We start from the raw sequence: 21,221 nt of genomic DNA, 5'->3' as shown, positions 1-21,221 counted from the left end.
AAACCTCTGACGCTGCAGCTAATTGTTGCTAATAATTTACTAATAAATTATAATAGCTAATAATTTGTAACACAGAAAAGTGAAGGAAACTAAACAAAAGTCATTTAAATTTAAGTATTTTCATTTAAATATTTCGGTGTATATGTAGAATGTATTTAAAGTAGATGAAGAACTGTTTAAGACTAGTTTAAATACTCGACATGGTTAGCCTAGCTTAGCATAAAGACTGGAAACAGGGGGAGACTGTTAGCATGACTCTGTCCAAAGTTCAAAAATACAAATCTAACATTTAACATGTTTTATCTTTTTTTTGTTTGTTTAATAGCACACAAACAGAAATGTAGAAAACACACTTTGTAGTTTTAGGGGAGTTACATACTGGAACTATTTCTTTACAATCAACAGCGTATCCATCCGCCAGTGTATCTGTTGATTATAAATTGATGAATCTCCTTTTCATTGCTGTTTATTTTGACAGTTTTGTTTTTATTGTACCTTTTCATACAGCATGTACAGTTATTCCACATCATTTCTGATTCTTATATATGATCCATGTGATTTGTTTGTTTTATTGTTGCTGTTTTTTGTGTGAACACCAGGATCCAGTGCTGCTACCAGTCTTTATGCTAAACTAGGCTAACCAGGCTAACCTGACTCTGTACTGAACACACGGACACGAGACTCATTTACATCTGAAGTTTAAGATCAGTGCACAGCATGAATGAAATTACTGCTTATTTTATTTAATCTGCAGATTACTTTCTTGATTAATCATTTGATCTGTGAAAATGCCAGATAAAAATACTGAATATCACATAAGACTAAGAAACATATCTTGCTTTAAAAGTAACTAAAACGCTAAATTGATTATCAATATAGTTACTAATCAATTCTCTGTCAATCTACAAGCTGATAATAGATTAATAGACTTTATACCTTCTAAAGCCTTTTACAATAGAACTGAAATCAAAGTTTTTTAAGGACACATATTCTGCACATTTCCAGCTCTATATTTATATTCTGGGGCTCTACTGGAATATCTTTGCATGATTTCCAGTTAAAAACTCCTTATTTATCTTCTACTGGTCCTTTATGCAGCCCCTCAGTTCAGCCTCTGTCTGAAACAGGACGTTTTAGCTCCTGTCTCTTTAAGGCCCCGCCTCCTGATGAGCCCACTCTGTTCTGATTGGTCAGCTTCAGGAAGCTTCCTCCGACTCCAGAGGCTACGTAAACAAACTATAGTAGCAAGATTTCACTTCTTTTTCTCCTTCTTTACTCCAAATGTCAACTTTTCAAATCAATCCGTACAACCCTACCCTATGAGAGTGGACAACATGAATAACACATGTAAATACCTTAGCAACCACCTTAGCAACCAAGATTATAAAATGGACAGTCGTTCAAGTTTTGGATCTTTGAATCTTTGACCATCTTTAACATCCGACAGTAACAGTATGTAAATAACAGATAATCACAAAAAGCAGAATATGTCTCCTTTAAGACTTTTGATGGACATATTGATTCTCTCTGATTCAATTCAGCAACAATAAAGAAACAGCACAGTCATATCTTTCAAAATTTATTGAAACTGTTGTTATATGATGAAATCAGAATGGACATAAACTGTCGACTCACCTTGCATAGGTTAAAGACTATGCCTCACCAACAAATGACAAACATTGCAGCAAGAACCAATAAGAAAAAAAATTTTAAAAAAAAACTGACATACTGTGATGTTAATGAGGTTCAGGGAGGATCTTAACAGCCCAGTGGAGGGTAAACAAGTACATTTTTTATTTTTTTTTAAATATGTCTCCAGCACTGGGACTTTCAGTCGTCATGGTCGGGACGAGACTTTGGCTTAATGACTTTAAGTTAGAACGAGAGGGAACAGACGTACTACCGCTAAATGAGAACCACAAACCGATTAGTCCCAAAATAACCAATCCTCCGTTTGAAAATAGACAATTTTTAAAAGTTATTTTCTGAAAAAGAGAAACAGTGTCGATAATAACGGTGAGAATGTTCGTATGAGTAAAAAATTTATAACCGGCGTTAATTTATTTGAATGTTCAGATCGTGCAGTTCAGTCTTCATCAACCCTGAAGTTCACCCTGCGGCGTCGACAGAAATCACCGACACATGATGACACTTTTTAGGAATTCCTCAGTGCATCATCATCATCATCATCATCATCATCATCATCATCATCATCAAACATTCCTGTGAACACTGGTGAAACATTGCAGCTTCTCAACCTATTTGTTTTTACTTAACTCAAGGTCTTTCCCAGAGGTTTCAATCACATCTCATGCGCTTCATCAGTGCAAACTCTATTCTCTGACCCACAAAAAGCTAGTAAGTGCAACCTTGAGTTAAGATTTTTTTTTTTTTTTTTAAACTGCTATTTCCAAAATCAAGAATGAACTCTCAAGCTCCATTTTTTTATTTTTAGGTCCCAAAATTTGAGCAGGGCAGCAGCTATTAATATTTTTAATTATTGATTAGTCTATCAGTTTCACTTTTTTAATAGTTTTTTTTCAGTTTCAGTAAAAGTTTAAATGTATGTAACGTACATACACATACATTTTCTTGTGTTGCCTTTAAACTATATTTTTGATTACAAAATTGATTAGTTAGCCAATTAAGTTCCTAGAATATAATTTGATGTCTTAAACCTGCTTATTTTGTCACAATAGTCTAAAAAAAAATAGAAGGGGCTCAATTTATAAAGATGAAAACAGTAAATCTTCATATTTGATTAGATAAACCAGCAAATTTGGGGTATATTTACTTTACAAATAGTAGATTAATTGATTCAGACATGAACTTGAACATGCTATATTTTTGTAATCTTCTTTTAAGGGAACGAAAGCAGCTCCAAATGGATTACATAGAAATCATTCAATATTTCTGCACTAATCAATACTGTTAATGTTAAAAATGGATAGAATCAATGTATCTCCAACTCTGCAGCTCTACAGAGCTTTTGAGCCTCTTTTAGCTCCTAGTTTTGCTTTTAGAGAGTGAACATTGGACTTACTGTCATGCCTGATATGTAGATAAGCAGCTGTTAACATGCTAACATGTTAGCCACACAACTTTAAAATGTGATACTATGTCAGATGTTGTGTTTACAGGTTGTTCTGCTGCCCCCTGGTGGCCAGACATCAATTAACACAGCTTTAAGTTAAAAAAAAAAAAAAAAAAAAGTCTAAATAACAAATATCAATAATATATTTGTAAAAATCTTCCCAAGGTTGAGAAACTCTGCGGTGATGAATTCCAAACGCAGAGATTGTTGATATGCAGCTCGTTGGAGATAAATCACGTGATCGTCTGTAAATCAATATTTTGATCATTTTGGACCTGGCAGTTGGAAGCTTGTAAACTGAATCATATTTAATTATAAAAACTGGGTTATAATTTGTAGAACTGATCGTCCCGTCCTCTTTAAACTGCATATCAAACAAAAAGAAAAAAACTGGTTTCAATCCAAAGATAAAAAAATAAAAACATGTTTCAAAACTTATGAACCTCAGTCTACAAAATGTGCTTCTTCTTGTTCTTTTTTTTTATACATATATATAATCCATCTATTAAGCTGCTCTGATGATATGAAACAACTATAAAACTTCATTTGGTCCCTTCAGTGGAGTCTGGTGCAGATACGTCTCAAACTTTGGCCGACAGTAAACACCCTGATGTGTTTTCATCACTAATTTGAAAAAAAAACAGAACTTTTCTATGCGATTTTTAAAAAAGAAAGTTGCGTAATTTGTAATTTTGCTCCCTCGGATCTACTGCATGTTTAGCACCTTTCATAGCATTTATTTATTTTTTCCATCTGGCTGAAATGTTAATTAAAGGGATTTTTTTTTTCACAAGTTCAATGGCAGTTTAAAGTAACAGGGTGATGACACACAGCTGCACAGTAAACAAAATAAACCTGCTCACAGACGTCTGGAGTAACTGATTCTTAACACCAGCGACGAGTTTTATACTGTAAATATGAAGAGCTACAGAGCTCGACAAAGTCCTCAAAGATGTTTGTTTTTTTTCTTCTCGTGTGCACAAGTTAAGTTTTCTTGGGCTCACAAATGATTTATCGTGTCACTCAAGTCATTATTTCATTTGCACAAGATGCGGATCTGTTATCTTGTTGCTTGATTTTAAGGCATTTTCAAACCCGTGTAGTTCAGTCTGGTTAAATGTGACTCTTGTTACGAGTCATTCAGGTGGATCTGAACTCAGCAGTCGGACCCAAACAACCACACAGAGACTCTTTACAGGAAGTGGTCTCGGTTCGTTTGTGGTGGGAACGTGATCCGACCTCCGTCTGATCAATACAAGGCTGCTGGAGAATAAATCGTCAATAATCTCTGTGTTTACATTCTCGCTCCCGCCTCAGACACATCTGACCAATGAGAGGAGAGAACCTTCTCACCTGACAAACTTGATTCAGACCAGAACAAACTAGAGCTGCAACTAACGATTATTTCCATCATCAACTAATCTGTTGATTATTTTCTTGATTAATCGATTAGTTATTTGGTCCATAAAGATGTCGATCAGTGTTTCCTAAAGCACAAGCTGACGTCCTCAAATGTCTTGTTTTGTGCACAACCCAAAGATATTCAGTTCACTTTAGTCATAGACACTAAAGAAACCAGAAAATATTGATATGTGAGAAGCTGGAATCAGAGAGTTTCTTTTTCTTACTCAAAACGATTAATAGAAAATAGTCAGCAGTTAATTTGATAGTCGACAACTAATCGTCGTAGCTCTACAACAAACACACTAGAGGTTTGAAAACGCCCTTAAAAATATAAATCTTTTGGGACTTCATGGCTCCGTAGTATTCAAATCCAAACGTTCAGGTCAATATATCACAATATGAGACATACTGATGATAAATTTACAATACTGAGCATTTTTATATACTATTCCAGTAATCATAACATTACATACTGGAGCAATAAAAAGGTTTCAGCTGTATTAAACTGCAAGTAATCAGTTTAATACAGAACAGATGATTCGGGTCTTTTATCAGACAAAATCTCACTTTTTTTACACATTCAGCTGACCTCATGTGCACTTCCTGTAATAAAAGACTCTTTAGGTTAAACTGGAAAAAAAGTGGAATCAACTGATTGGAAGTGAAAACTGTTTGTTGGGTTTGGGTTTGCTGCAGGGGGATAAACTCAGAGTGTGTTTTTTGGACTTTTGGTGCCGCTGCAGAAGCAGAAACACACAATAAAATCTGCCTGACGACTAGGATGCAAGAAATAGTTTGAAGTTTAAAACTGGCCAACATGAATCCTCCAGCAGCAGATTTTACTGATTTCAGTAAATAAGCTGTTATAGTGTTTGACTGGATTAAAACAGAAACTACTGACTGCTGTTTTTAAACATGATATTAAAAGTGACAAAATCCTGAAACGTGCTCACAACGAAAGGCGACGTCTGATTCCCCGAACATTAAACGAAGGACACGTTTCTCATTTGTAACGAACCAATCAGAATCTACTACACCTAATACGTCAGAGACAGAAGTTCATCAAGGCGCCTACGATTCATCAAAACATGAAACATATTTGGCAAGACTGACACTCAACACTGAACTTTTTTGGCCTTTTCACTGTCAGAATGAGCTGATATGAATAAACTGAGTACAAAAAGATGTTTCTTGAAGATAAGAACCACATTTAAGGTGGAAATACATACATGCTATGTTCCTTTTCAGGAGCTAAATCCTCAAAAATCCATTTGAGGCTGAATACAAGAAATTCTGAATTTGGACACAAACCTGTTTAGGGCTGCAACTCATGAATATTATTCATTAATCTGCCGATTCTTTTCTTGATTGAATGATTTGTTTTTTGATCTATAAAATGCCCTTCACAGTTTCCCAGAGTCCAAGATTACGTCCAACCGACAGCAAAACCCCAAAATAATCCGTTTAAATGATATAAAAACTGAGATCAGCTGCAAATCCTCAAACTGGTGATGCTGGAACCACAGATGTTTGACTCGAGCAGTTAATCATTTATCAAAATAGTTACCAGTTAAAGCTCTAATATGTAATTATTCCACATTAAAATGTGTAAAAACAACTAGACCTGTGTTATATATGTTGTTGAGTTGTGTACTTACATTATCCCAAATGTTTCCAACAAGTTTCAAACTCAGAGAAATCTGTAATTTAATCAAAGTAACGGACCGTTTCATTTGGTCGCCTGTCGATGGCGTCATACCTCCTCTACCAAAGAGTAAACACGCACCAGATGCATACGGCGGCGCTGTGTTTGTCCGCTACAATGGCGTCTACCAAAGAGTAACTTACACACATACAAGATAATACATCAGCGTTGTGGTTGTTCCACACAAACTGTTATAAATGGACTTTTATTCAGTTTTAAGACACATTTTCATGATAAATTTAGGTGGTTTTTAACTATATCTTTTAGCCAGAAGAAGGATTTTAGTCATTGGACGTCTGGATCTTAAGTTATCAGAGAAATAAACTGGACAAACGTTAGCAGCAGCTCGGCTAACAGCCCCTCCAGGAAGTCCGGTGGTCACCAAACATCGTCAGAGAAATATTGTTTTTTTTAGGTGAAACAGCTTTAATTAGTATTTTAATGATTTTAATCTGTGTGTACGTTTGTTCTGGAGAGGAGGAGACCTCTGCGGATGATGAACACTGGAGTAATCGTATCCCGGTGAAGCTGCTTATTTAACAACAAAGACAACAACTCCCATGATCCCTTGCTACTTCACACCGTCATCACACTCTGTCTTTTGTTATTGTTTTGATTGAGACCCCTAGCGGCTGAAATTACATATTGTGCGTTTAATTTTAATTTTCTGTCGATCAACTAATCAATTAATCGACTTAATCGGTTTCAGTCCTCTTTTTGTCCAAACAACAGTCCAAAGCCTAAAGAAATTCACTTTACAGTCATAGGACATGAAGGAAACCAGCAAATATTCACATTAGAGAAGTTGGAATCAGATCATTTTAGCATTAAAAGACTAATAGTTGCAGCTCCTTTTGTCCTCTGAGCTGTGAGAAGATAAGAACATGTAGAGCATCATTACAGATAAACGCTTCAGTTGCAGCATCACCAGAAGTTTCACCTGACGAGTGAAATTTAAGCCAAATAAAAATCTTACTCAGCACATGTTTAGTCTCAGTCAACACGCCACAGTTCAACCAGCGTTTTCTTCACACGGTCATGTGCTTCCTACTCAAAACAAAACAGCAGCAGCGCCATTTTACCAGCGTACAGTGACTAATGCCTGTGGTTATGTCGAGATGAACGCAGAGTTGCTGTTCTGCTCTGCTTCCCTCAGCGTTCATCATCCATCATTATCTTTCTACAGCAACATCTAAACATCATCACTCAGAGACAGATATGTTCCTGCTAATGCTAAAATTTTAACTAATTATATCAAAGAAGGCCTTCATCAAGCAACAAAGACATTAACATACTGTTGTTGAGAAGCAGTCTGATGGTACGCTGGTTGAAAGCATCAGGCTCAGTAAGGCTCATTATTTTCAGTTTTCTGCAGCCGTTCAGTTCAGTTTTTACAGTAAACAGATTCTGGCTGTGAGGAAAGATCTCAATATGATCCAGCTGATAGAAAACCAAGAGAAAAAAGCGGGAAAAGAGCTGCAGCTCGAGTCTTTTAAAATCATTGTAGTTTGCTGTAGCTGCAGCTGGGAACACATCAGGTCACGTCCTCTGTGTTTCGGTGTTTTTGGAGGTTTTTGCAACCTGTCACTGTGTAAGTGACTCGACTAAACCAACTCTCATTTTAAAAGAGTGGATGAAAGAAAGATACTTGATTAATAACTCTAACCATCACCCTGGTGATTTTCTTTATGCTTCTTATTGTCAACAAATCTCACAGAACTCATCTACCAACAAGTACTGTGTGTGTGTATCAAAGCCTGATATATCTCATTCCTCCGTGCCGTAGACCTCCGTTGTGTCCAAAAACTATTAAAAACACGTCAATGAGCCGCCAATTATTTCCACTCAATCCCACACAAACCCTCCTGCTGCCAGAAACACTCACTAGAGCACCGAATGTGGATTCTTCCGCCACTGAAAATAGTCCCCGACAGATGCACTATTTCCTCCTGTTTGACCAGCTGATTTAGGAAACCACTGAGCTTTTTTTCTTTAAATATGAAACTATATGTTTGTGAGGTGTTTTTAAGAGACAGAGAAGTCAGAATATATTGAGAGAAAGATTCATATGTTGTTGGGTTTTATCTCTTTGTGGGATTTGTTGACAATAAGATGAATGACATCAGACTTATCTTTTAAACAAATAAGACCCTTTTTTTAAAATTCAGCTAGAAATGATTAAAAGAAATACAGTAGTTTAAACTATTGGTGAATCTATACCATGAGTCAGTTTCTTCAAATCAACAAATCCTGATTGTAAAAATGTTTGTCTAGTCAAGTATTTCCTGAAAAAAAACTAAAAGTAATGAGCCTTACAGGTATTTATGACCAGACACTATAGATATTTTTATTAATGTGTTTATCTGATTCGCTTTGAGAAGAAAATTCTGGTATTTTTCAACCTGGATCTCAGTTATTATCAGTAAAATTGTGGCCGTTCCAACAACGGGTCAACTTTGAACTCGCAAAACATCTGTTGTAAAAGTTCTGGAAACTCCTGCAAAACGACGTCTATCAGGGCAGCACGAGCCTCCTAAAGCTTCCCACATGAACTTTAATTTAAACAAATACTCTCAGACCTTTGTATTATCTCACACTAGTTTTAGTTTTTACTTTCATTTGGACTTAAACATAAGCGTTTGAAATAACTAATGTAAAATTAAAGTTAATTTAAAAAGCTTTAAGAGGCTGTTTTCTATGATATATGTTGTTTTGATAGCCAAAGTTAGCATGACCACAATTATGGAGCAATAGAAGAAGTACTCAGATCCTTTACTGCAGTAAAAGTACCAATACAGCAATGTAAAAATACTCCATTACAAGTAAAAGTCCTGCATGAAAAATCCTACTACAGTAAAAGTACATAAGTATTATGAGCTTGATGTAGTTAAAGTATTGCAGTAAAAGTACATAAGTATTATGAGCTTGATGTAGTTAAAGTATTGCAGTAAAAGTACATAAGTATTATGAGCTTGATGTAGTTAAAGTATTGCAGTAAAAGTAGTGGTTTGGTCCCTCTGACTGATATATTATTATATATGACATCATTAGATTATTAATAGTGAAGCATCAGTGTTAGAGCAGCATGTTACTGTTGTAGCTGCTGGAGGTGGAGCTAGTTTACACTACTTTATATACAGTTAGCTAGTTTAGTCCAGTGGTTCCCAACCTAGGGGTCGGGGCCCCTCCAAAGGGTCAGCAGATAAATCTGAGGGGTCGTGAGATGATTAATGGGAGAGGAAAGAAGAAAAAACAAAGTTCTGATACACAAATCTGTTTTCAGTTTTTGGACTTTTTCTCTAATCTTTGATTTTTGCTGAAATATTGGATTATATATATATTGACTACACGCTGTAGAAAATACTGACATTTTCCTTTATGGATGACAAAATCAAGTACATCAGACGTCTGACCAAAAAAAAACCAAAAAACAAAGTTTCTCTTGAATTTTCAGCTGTGTGTCATCACTCAGGACAACTGTGAGTTCAAGAAGGCCCAATAAATCTGGCCCCAGAATGTGAAATATATTAATATCTAAACGTATTGGTCTATAACCCTCTTGTCTTCCAGGTGTGCGGGGAGTAGTGCATCTTTATGGCAGGAAAAGATAAGCTGCACATAGTAAGCTCTTTGTTGTCTGTTGTATCGGGAGGCACTTTAGTCAATTCTATAATGAGACGGGGTTCAAGGCACTAGAAACTAATTTTAGATATATCTATGAAATTTGTTAAATATTACTGCTTTCCTTCTTGAAGCTGTTTTAAAGTCAAATGCAAAAAAAAAAAAAAAAAACAAACTGGGGTCACAAATCACATAAAATGATCCCATGCACTCCATCATCAAAGATCAAAGCTTTAAATAAATGAAAAAGGAGGATGTTACTTCTGAAATGTCTTTTTTTTTTTTAAAGAGAGAGATCATCAGATATGTCTCTTCTGATATTTTTTTGTCTTGTTTTTTGTATTTTTGTTTTTTTTCTATCAGATTTGTCCTTTCTGGCTGTTAGCTCCGTCATGCACCGTTTCCTGTCGTTAGCTTGACAATAATGAGGAGAATCATCATCATCATCATCATCATCATCATCATCCCTCCAGCTCCCGAGGTCCCTCCACAGCTGCAAGCAATTTAATACTGACGTCATGCATTGAGTATACGTAGCTATACCTTAGCTAATTAGGCCATAATGCTTTTTAGTATTTTTGACATGCCATGATCTTCGAAAAAGAAGTGTTCCTGTTCCCTTAATGCTTTTAACATTCAACACTTAAATGCTCTGAAATAACTTAAACAATAATAAATAGCCAGTGCACTTTTGGTGAAAACAAATGAGAGAAAAAAAAACAGCGATCCAGGAGGAGAAGATGACGGTCAAAGAAGAAAAAACAAAAAAATCCAAAAATAAAAATGAGGTAACATCTTGTGCATGCCGATATAAGAGAGAAGAGAGTCTCCACATGCTTTTATATAAAGGAGTGTTGCATGGCATCATACAGGGAACCTCCAGCCGACCTGTGGCAGCAGCAGCAGCAGCAGCAGCAGCAGCAGTGCAGATAATCCTCCACAAGGCTCGGCACACTTCCTGTTTGTTTCTGATAAAGTGCCTGAAAAACATCGATCGACACCCGGCGATGAGTTTTCCTAAAACTTCCCTGGATGTGCCGCCAAAAAAAAAAACCCCACGCCTGAACGTCAACTGTAATCCAGCCGAGTGTGTCTCTTCTGGGAGCGACTCGTCCTCGGTGTCGTTCTTCAAATCTCAGTCGGGCTTTGTTGTGTTTGTTTTGTTTCTTCTTTTTTTTTTTTTTTTCTTTTATTCCCTAAAAATGGAGTCTTTTGTGCAAAGTCTGGCAGGTGTCAGGGGGATTTTTTTTTGATAAAATTCTGGTGTCAAATTAGTAAATTGTGCCCTCAAGTTGCAAAATATTCCCCTGTGTTAAATTGAGAATTTTCAGCCTCCTGTTTAATGTTTTATCTTGTTTTATATTGTCTTAATACCTTTATACAGCACTTTTACAGCATTTTAACATGCCTTGTTGTTGAAAGGTACAAATAAACTTAATTAATTCCCTCAAATATACAAAATCTTCCTCTCAACTGAGTTCATTTGCTCTCTGTGTTCTCTCTTGTATCCTCTGTATCCATGAAGAGCTCCAGAATAGCTTTAATGAAACGGGGCATCAAAGTTCCTCTAAAACAAGCTGTACTGCCATGAGATTTTTTTAACAGCCTAAACTTGAAGTTTATCAACGTATCTCAGTCCAAAATCAAGTTAATAAAGTCAGGACGCTCGTTGAAGCAGCAGAGGTCAAGACAGTCCAACTTTCAAGTCCTTACTTTGAGGTCAAGCTCTAAAAACATTGGATCCTACATTTCCCATAATTCAACCGGGTGGCATGTCTTCTACTATAAGAATAGTCTCATAGGAGTCTAAACTGGGATAACCATGATGGCATCACTATGACATCATCAGGATTTTTCTCTGAGACTTGAACATACAGTGAATTAAATGATTCAAGGGCACAAATTACTAAAATGGGAGAATAATTTATCAAAAACGTTCCTTTGACACCTGCTTGTCTTTTTTACACTATTGCCAAAAATCTGTTGTTTTTTTTTTAAATGAAGTAATTGAGCTTCTACTCTTATTAATTAACCATGTGTGCCTCGAACTCCTTAAGTCTTCACACATGTTTGAATGAATCAATGCAAAAAAAAAAAAGAAGAAGAAAAAAATGCACCAATGAAGATAAAGCATCCAGATTTTTCTACAATATTTACACTGGTGCGTTGTTGTCGCCGCCTCACACGTCCGTGAGCAGCTTCGCCTTGTTCACACAGTTCTGGCTGGGAGCCGTGCAGTTGGCAGTTCTAAGGTTTGCTTCCCTAAAGTTATCGATGCTGTTGTTCATGTCCTCGTCTATCTCCATGTACTCCGACTTGCTGACCACCGAAGAGCTGCGGCGGCTCGAGTTGGTGTCGGACGCCAAGTTCTGGTTGCTGACGTTGAGCAGCTGGGCCTGCTCCTCGCCCTCCGTCTCCCGGTGGTAGAAGTAGTTGAAGTTGGACACGATGACCGGCACCGGCAGCGCGATGGTTAACACTCCGGCGATGGCGCACAGGGAGCCCACGATCTTCCCTCCGATGGTCACGGGGTACATATCCCCGTAGCCGACGGTCGTCATGGACACCACCGCCCACCAGAAAGCATCCGGGATGCTGGTGAAGAACGACTCCTTCTCCTCGGCCTCGGCGAAGTAGACGGCGCTGGAGAACAAAATTACACCGATGAAAAGGAAGAAAATGAGCAAGCCCAGCTCCCGCATGCTCGCCTTTAGTGTTTGACCCAAAATCTGGAGCCCCTTGGAGTGTCGGGACAGTTTAAAGATCCTGAACACCCTCACTAGACGGATAACCCTGAGAATAGCCAGAGATGTGGCCTGTTCCCCTCCTGCCTTCCCCTCCTTATTGTCTTGGTCGTCAGCCAGCTCTGTGCCGAGTGTGATGAAATACGGGATTATAGCCACAATGTCAATAGAGTTCATCATGTTTTTAAAAAACGCCGCCTTGCTGGGACAAGCGAAAAACCGAACAATCAACTCAAAGGAAAACCAGATGATGCAGAGCGTCTCCACTACAAAGAAGGGGTCTGTGAGGACATTAGGTTTGTAATAAATGGTGGTGTTCCCCACCGTCCGCACCCGGTCATTGGGGTCCTCCTTCAGCTCTGGTAGTGTCTCCAAACAAAATATGACTATTGATATAAGAATAACCATCACTGAGACAATGGCGATCCCCCGGGCGGGCCCTGAGCTCTCCGGATGCTCAAAGAGGAGCCAGATCTGCCGCTGGAACTCCTTCTCTGGCAGGGGTCGCTCCTCCTCCCGAATAAACCCCTCGTCCTCCCGGAATTTCTCCATCGCCTCCGCGCCGAGTTCATAAAACTTAATCTCCTCTGAAAACATATCCAGTGGCACGTTGACCGGTCTTCTCAGCCGGCCCCCAGACTGATAATAATACAAGATGGCGTCAAAACTGGGTCGATTCCGGTCAAAGAAATACTCATTTCGTAAGGGGTCGAAGTAGCGCATCCTCTTCTTGGGGTTCCCGAGGAGCGTTTCCGGGAACTGGGCGAGGGTCTTCAGCTGGGTCTCGAAGCGCAGCCCCGAGATGTTGATGACCACCCGCTCGCAGCAGTCGTGGTCGTCGTGGTCGTCGTCAGGCGGGTAAGGGTCCTGCGGGTGACCCGGCAGGGTGGACGTCTCGTCCATGTTGTCTGTGGACACCACGGTCATCCTTCCTGGCGGGTGGAGGACAGGAAGAGGAAGCGGAGTGAGGTGAGGGCAGCAGGATGGAGTGAAGAGAGGCTCCTACTGAGGCCAGGAGCTATGCAGAGCCTCCCTCTCCATCTTCATCATCGTCATCATCATCATCATCTCCGAGGTGAACATCTCCTTTATCTCAGCGGAAGCTTCGTATGTCACCTGGAAGCAGGAGAGAGATAGATAGAAGCAGATGGATTCATTGTTCTCTGCTGGGGAGCTTTCTGTTTGTCAGAGGCAGCAGCAGCAGAGAAAAACACCGTGCAGTACAGTACAGAAGCCTGTGCTGCATTTGCTGTATTTTTACCGCATACATCAGTATTCAAGTTTGCAGTCCCGCTGCGCTTCCTCTCTGCGCACATCAGGACCCGCAGTTACACACATACATCAACTAACATCCAATCAGATAAGAGTTTCACACATCTATATGAACACAAAAATATATTAAATATTGTAAAAACGATTTTTAACATTTACCTGCGCTGAGGCGGAGAGCAGCAGATGGAAGGAATGTCCTCACCGTGCGCACCTTTCCCGGCCACCCACCTTCACTTGGGTTTAATACTGATATCGCTTTGCAGTATCTCTGAAATATTAATAGACTATGTTGTCTTGGTCAACATCCGTATCCTTTTGGTGTAGGTTTTCAACGTCGATCGGAGCAGCCCGCAGGAGGAGGAGGAGGAGGAGGCTTCAGACGGCTTTGAACCGCGGCTCAGCTGCAAAAAACCTGACTGACAATTTATCAAAATCATATTGGAGATAAAAGGCGGCGGATCGACACGGAGACTGGTGAAAGAAATCATAAAAAAATAAAGCTGGATCAAGCTCCCAGTCTGATGGAGGGAGCTGGGAGGACTGGACACTGCAGCATCAGCAGAAAGCGGCTCTCTCCTGTTTTTTTTTTTTTTTTTTTTTTTTTTTGCTGCGGTAAATTAAAAAAAAAACGCGGAGGCTTGAAAGAAAACCGGGTTTAAGATCCCGCACTAAAGGCGCATAAGAGAGAGGATCTGTCTCCGGTAATTTGGAAGCATATTGCAGGATTTCATGTAGAGGGGAAAAAGAAGTGAGTGAAGGAGGGAGGGAGCAGGGTTAGGAGAGAGAGAGGGAGGGAGAGAGAGAGAGAGAGAGAGAGAGGGAGAGAGAGAGGGGAGTGAAGAAGAGGAGAGGAGGGGGGTTTCGACGCAATGCAGACAGACTGTAAAACACAGTTGGCACTACAGTATGAGTGTATCTGCAAAACCACCTCCGGTACCAAACAACAGCAGCATGACGAGTCTGAGCTGCACGACAACACAGAGACAAAAAACTTCCCCAGATTACAGGAACATTTGGGAGGCTGCTGCACGTTGAAGGGTGCAGTAAAGGAAAATAAATAAGAACTGGTTGTATGAATCCACTGCATCGTGTTATGTAACCAGTTTGTTCAATAAATCTGGGTATCAAACACACAACCCCAGTGCAGGTTTTTCTCCACCCCGCAGTTTGAGGTTTGACTCGAGGAATCTGCAGCAGGAAGCGGCTCGAGCTGTTTCCCATAATTGGCTGCTGAGCGGTTTGCGACAGTCGGGCCCGCATGTTGGTGTAAATATTCCAGTGTTGCTATGGTAACAAGGAGAAACCAGCAGACTGACTGTCCTGTTGAAACTACATGGCATCCACAGTCTAATAGGCTTCAGTTTAAAGACCGATCAATAGAATTTGTATTAACTGATATGGTGTTATCCAATATGGAAGCCCGTTACCGCCGAGAAAAAAAAAAAATACCTCGATGAAATTTAAAGAATGACAAATTAAAACATTCATGTTAAGTCAAAATTATGGATAACTAACTGACTTGTATGACCTTTAAAATCAAAATTATGATGTTATAATTCCAAAATATCAGTACATCTCTAATGGTAACATAAAATTTTGACACACTGAGTAAAAATTATTAGATTGTAACTCAAAATTATGACTTTAAGTCAAAGTTTTCGGTACATGTCATAAATCTGACTAACTTCAAATGTTTAATTACAAAAGCAACATGTAGAAATACTAATTCAAAATAATTATCCATTTCCAATGAATGTTGGCTTCCATAGTTTATCTCACATACATCAATGTCATTAATATTTTATGAACTATTAGCATTTTCATATTTGCTGTATTTGTGTTTGTATTTATAATAATTTTATTTCCTATATTCAGTATTTATTGTTGTATTTAATGTACTGTAGAATTTACTGTCATATATGGTCATTTTTAATTAAAAATGCATTTAAAAAAATAATAATAATGGTCAATATATTGTTGTTGTATATATTATTTTATTAAATATGACTATCAGCATCACAACTCTAGTATGACAAGCAAACTGTAAATGATTATTTTAGAAAACAACTTTAAATTTGTTGACTGTATAATTCATGTGTAATGTGTACAAAATGCACATTTTTCAGTTAGCTCTGACTTGGAAACTCAAAGGTTTTTTTAATAACAAAAACACCAGACAGAGATAGTAAGTCAAGATAATGATGCTTTTCTTGAGCGAATGGGCTCACATAGTTTATCACAGATGTATCATAAATATTTTAAAGGCAGAATTTTTATGTATTTCAACCCCTACTTAACTTATGTATAATATATGTATGCTGTATTTATGTTTCTTTTTACAATAATGTAATTCCCTGAGACGTTAAGTATTCAGTATTTAATAATTTATATAATTTAGAAATAAGTATAATTAGCATCTATATATTTGGGTTGGATTAAATATGGTAAATCATTATCAGCATCAAAAAAATGCATCAGTGATGTGGACAGAATGAAAATTTTTCCGATGTTACTCAAACTCAATGGACTTGGAAACTCAAAAATTTTAGTTACAAAACAACTGACAGAGATAGTATGATCCATGTCTGGTGGAAATAGGCTTCTATAGTTTATCACAGATGTATCATGAATACTTTATAGGAAGCATTTCTGTGTATTTCAAACCCTAGTTTACTTAACTGATGTATAATTTTCTTCTCCTTGTTTCTTTTTACAATAATGTTATTCCCTGATGTTTAGTATTCAGTATTTACTGTTATATTTAATGTTAATGTAGTATTTACACTTATATAATGTCATCATTGACCATGCAGTTTGTTTATACCTGTAAAATATTCTGTACAAATCTTCAACTGTTGAAAATCAGGGTTATACATTTGAGGGATGATGATTGGATTTTTTTTTTTTTTTACTTTTATTTTTTTGTTGTTGGTTTTGATATAAAAAAAAAATCCAGTCTGACAGAAAATAACTTTTGACTGTTTAATTCAAAAATAGAATTTTTTATATGTCAATCTCTACAATAATGTTCTCAACTCTATCTGTAATCTATGTGGTCAAAAATGACCTTTTACATGTATTTCTAGGGAAAAAATCTGAACTAAAGATGCTTCATGCAACACAGTGATAAAAGCTCTCAGCCAATCAGAGACCACGGTGATAAAAAAGATGTTTCCCCAAAAGAAGTTTCCTCCAAAGACGACCTTTATTAAGCATTAAAGCTTCACCTGTGCTGATTATAGAGATAACAGATGAAGGATTTAGTTCGCTTGCTGCCTGGAATTACTTTGAGGCTTAATTTGACTTTATCTGAGCTTTTCAGACTCACAGGAGCCTGGAAGTTATCTCACCTCTATTGTCAGTGAGGTCGGATGTGTGGGTTGTGCATAAGCCGGTCGATATGATGTTAAAGTTCGACTTTGAAAAAGGTGGAACAGGCACTATTCATAGAGATACTGCGCTACTAAGTGTGGTGGATTTATCAATTGTGTTAATAATTCAGTCAAACCTGAGATATGGAGACACGTGTCTGTGTCTAAAAGGCTTTAAACTGAAATATACTTTATACGTATTTCTTTTAGTCAGAAGCTGGAATTTGAAGTACATGAAGTACACATCCGCCAGTACAGTTTTAAAGTACTTTGCTCCATTGTGAGTGTTCTTTAAAGGATACAGTTTATGTTACTTTATATTTTACGTCTTGTAAACAAGTTTCCGATTTCACTGCTCTGAGCTCCAACATTGGTTCCTACTGAAGATCTTTAACACCTCACAAACATAAGATTATTGATTCACTGTGGCGCTGATGCTTTTCTCACCACTGTGTTTAGCTTCACAAAAGATGCAGTACATCTGAAATACTGTATTTTTCTTTTAATGGTAGCAGTTTTTGAAGAAGAATGAATTAAACTGTTCTTGAGTCCCTATAAGACATCTAAGATTCAGCACCATGGACAGCTACACTTCTCCAAATATCTTCAAACGTTTATCTACAGGCAGTTTCTTCTTCTTCAGTTAATTTTCACTTCTATGCTACTTTTATCATTAAACACAATATAGCCTATACATTTACATATATATATATGGCAGTGTTGTGTGCTCCTTCTCTAGCAGACGGGCCCAGCAGTAGGCAGGAAGCAGGGAGATCAGCTGGCTGTAGATCTGGAACCAGTCCCAGTTAAAGTCAGCGGAGTCACATTCCTCACAGAGACAGAAGGAAATAAAAGAAAGTGGAAATTACAACATTGTATCTTATGACAGAGTAAACGCTGTCCTCAATACTGACAGGCAATGTGCAGGGCAATTCATAAGTAACAAGGAAAAAAATACATTATTTCAATATATTGGCAGAAATTGAAAGTATAATTATAACAAAAAATGTCTCAAACAGTGAGCAACGAACACAAGAAAACAACAAAACATGGTCACAAATTGCTTTAGAATAAAAACAGGAAACATAAAATATATAACACAAAAGATTATAACTAAATAAAACAACATAAAATAATAAATAATTCATTGAAAAGCAATATCTAAAAAAGTAGGGTTTTACAACTGATTTAAAGGGCGTTTTGAGGTGTTTTTAAAAAATTTTAGTTGAATGAGATGCCCTCGTAGTTAGAGATGAATTATTCAGAAAACACTCAGTCTGCTTTCACTTTAAGTGTATCTGCTGGAACATAGTAGAGTAAAGAGAGCCGTGTGTCCTTGTATGAAAGACTCCAGAGTGGATGAAGGTTGTTCTGTGTGAGCGACTGAACTATATTTGTAGTTACAGTGTTAGTTTGTCACTGTAACCGTCTGACAGCTGGCCAAGTTTCTGCACGGCTGCGCCAACAAATGTCCCTACATGAGGCAGCGCTGATGAATTCCTGAAAACTAAATTTAGTTTGAAAATATGCCACTGGTACAAAAACCTCTGGATCCGATTCATTCATGACCTCCTGCTGAATGTTTGTGGATGCGCTTTAAGCTCTCAAAGCACATGAGCTTATAGTACATAAATGCATCCTGTGTAGCATGTAGGCTACCACACGTTCAGGCCTGAGGTCAAAATTAGACACATAGAAAAGGAGAAATGGCTTTGTGTTCGATCATGCATGTGCAGCCAATCTGCACACATGGCAAAGATTTACGATGAGCCGCAGCCTAGTCTTCAATCCATATGTTATTGTGACCTTTGACCTCAGATTATAATCCTGTTTGACTTTAGCTGAGGTCTTTGTTTGTTTGTATGTTTGTTTGTGGAGGTAAATGTATGCAGATATGACACTGTTTTTCTGTGATGTCAGTTTTACACAAAATGTCCAACCCTGTCTCCTAAACATTTTTCATGTACGACTAAATTGTAGCAGCAAGTATGTTTTGCTGGAAACATACTGCTGCTGAATTATGTTTTCTCTCAACATAACAAGAAAATGTTAATTAAGTGTGTCTTAAAACAGCAGTCAGGTGTCCATATGAACATTAAAGCTGTTTTACTTGTTGTAATCATTCATCCTGTTCATACTGGATATTAAAAGATCCTTCAAATGTGTTTTCAATGGAAGTGATGGAGGCCAAAATCCACAGTGTGTCCACACAGTCATTTAAAAGTCTGTGTGAAGCTTCTATTCAGCTTCATCAGTCTGAGTTAGTCATATCAAGTGGATATCTGACACATTTACAGTCTTTTTAGCATCAAATTCCCTCTTTGTGTTTCCTCGGACAGTGTTTCCCTGTTGAGCTGCAGGTGGAAGTATAGTAACAAAAAGAGGAACTTTGGCACTAAAAAGACTGTAACGATGAAAGATATCTACTTGATTTGACTCATTTGGACGCTGAAGCTTCATATTAGCTTCAGATAAACTTTCAAATACATTTTTGCACAGAAGGAGGACTGTGGATTTTGTCCCCAATCACTTCCATTGTAAGGTCATTATGAAGGGATCTTCTAATGGTCAGTATGAACAGGAGGAATGATTACAGCAAGAAAAACAGGTTTCACTGTTCATTTGGGCTCCTGACTGTTGTTTTACCTGTAAAAGTTGTGAACCTATTCTTTAACATATTTGGCAAGTTGCAAAAATGTTGATACCGAGTGTATGAGTGAAATGTTTCCCCCTCAAAAATATCTGATCTTGCAGTAAAATATCCACTGGTAGAAACTCCGGCATTAATTAACTTTTTATGGATGTGTTTACACTCTGGCAGCACTTGGCTAAGGTCAGAGAAAGTTCATGGTCTCTGTTTAATACAGAAAAAGTCTGCAGAAACTTGAAGCTCAACATGTTTCACTAACCTGAACCAAAACTGAACACACACAGGACTCAAGATGTGAACCCGGGTCTCTGCTGTCAGAGTCCTGCAGAGTCCTGCATCTTGTACTCAGCGGTGATAAAATTCACAAACATGACTTTAGACTCCAGAGGGATTAATGCAGCTGGACAGCACATGCTCACATACTTTGCCATCAATGGAAGCATGAAAATATGTGAAAACTTGACAAGGCAGCTGAGGAGAACAACTGAGCCTCTGTCGTGTTTTTCGGGGGGGGGGGGGGCACGTCTGAAAAAGCTGAAACAGGTAAATCACTGACATAGTGCTGAACACACATATTCACACATTGACACGAGCACACAGATGCACGTCAGATGACTTCATCCTTTTGGCGTTCAGGGAAACGCAGCACAGTTTTATCTGGTGTAAGATGATACGTGCAGGCTGCTGCTGTACAAAGGAGCTGCTGCTATAACCGGCCGGGGCTCAGATTACAGCTGCTTCACCAACGCTGAAACTGAAGATGGAAGTCAGAGCCGCACCTAAAATCCCTACTCGAAGCGGTCGGAAAGTTTAATGCACATTTGAACTTTTGAGAGCACTCCTACCCCTCTCCTCCATCTGCTGCTCGGCCAATCAGCAGTGGGTGTTTGCAGTTGCTAAGCTCCTGTAGGCCTCAGTTTCCTCTGCAGGGAAGCCGTGATTGGTAAGGATAGGCCTGGATTAGTTTCTTAATTTACACTGCAAACGCCAGAGTATTATTCTAAAAGCCACCTTGTTAGTCAGTCACTGACTGTCTAAACCAAGACTGTGTAACCTTCCAGCACGGATCTACTGACGTCCAAGGGGATAGATTACTTTGTTTTCTAGATTTCTACAAAACTGCTCATCATGAATGTAATATCATAACCTAATCAACCCACTTTCTTCAGGGTACAGCATTCATTTAGACCCTGGAACTATCAGATTCAGTCTGTCACAGGACTGATTCAATTGGTTACCAAATAGAAAGTTAACATGAAGTTCTTTACCGATTTAGCATTGCACTCCTATAATATAGTGGGGTCTGGGGCTGGAGACTACAAGTTTGAAAACAATCTGGGGTTGTGGAGTTTGAAAGAAG

At 38.1% G+C, this 21,221-nt stretch overlaps 1 protein-coding gene and 1 long non-coding RNA gene across 2 annotated transcripts; both read right to left on the bottom strand.

Moving 5' to 3' along the window:
- Positions 1–11,423: 11,423 nt before the first annotated feature.
- On the bottom strand, positions 11,424–14,587 carry kcna1b (potassium voltage-gated channel, shaker-related subfamily, member 1b). The gene is made up of 2 exons (XM_044343356.1): positions 14,000–14,587; positions 11,424–13,684 (listed from the first exon to the last, which is right to left on the bottom strand). The coding sequence occupies exon 2, from the start codon at positions 13,493–13,495 to the stop codon at positions 12,005–12,007; it is 1,491 nt and encodes a 496-aa protein (XP_044199291.1). The 5' UTR covers positions 13,496–13,684; positions 14,000–14,587; the 3' UTR covers positions 11,424–12,004.
- Positions 14,588–17,698: 3,111 nt separating this feature from the next.
- On the bottom strand, positions 17,699–20,159 carry LOC122975240. The gene is made up of 2 exons (XR_006400599.1): positions 20,121–20,159; positions 17,699–18,040 (listed from the first exon to the last, which is right to left on the bottom strand). It is a non-coding gene; the product is annotated as an uncharacterized LOC122975240 (long non-coding RNA).
- Positions 20,160–21,221: the final 1,062 nt, after the last annotated feature.

This window comes from Thunnus albacares, chromosome 23 (genome assembly GCF_914725855.1).
Source record: "Thunnus albacares chromosome 23, fThuAlb1.1, whole genome shotgun sequence".
NCBI classification, from domain to species: Eukaryota; Metazoa; Chordata; class Actinopteri; order Scombriformes; family Scombridae; genus Thunnus; species Thunnus albacares.
The sequence above is the reverse complement of the archived record's forward strand: the minus strand, read 5'-3'. Positions and strand labels throughout refer to the sequence as shown.

Excerpts from the sequence above, each read along its gene's own strand:
- kcna1b (XM_044343356.1), bottom strand. The coding sequence starts at position 13,495 with ATGACCGTGGTGTCCACAGACAACATGGACGAGACGTCCACCCTGCCG.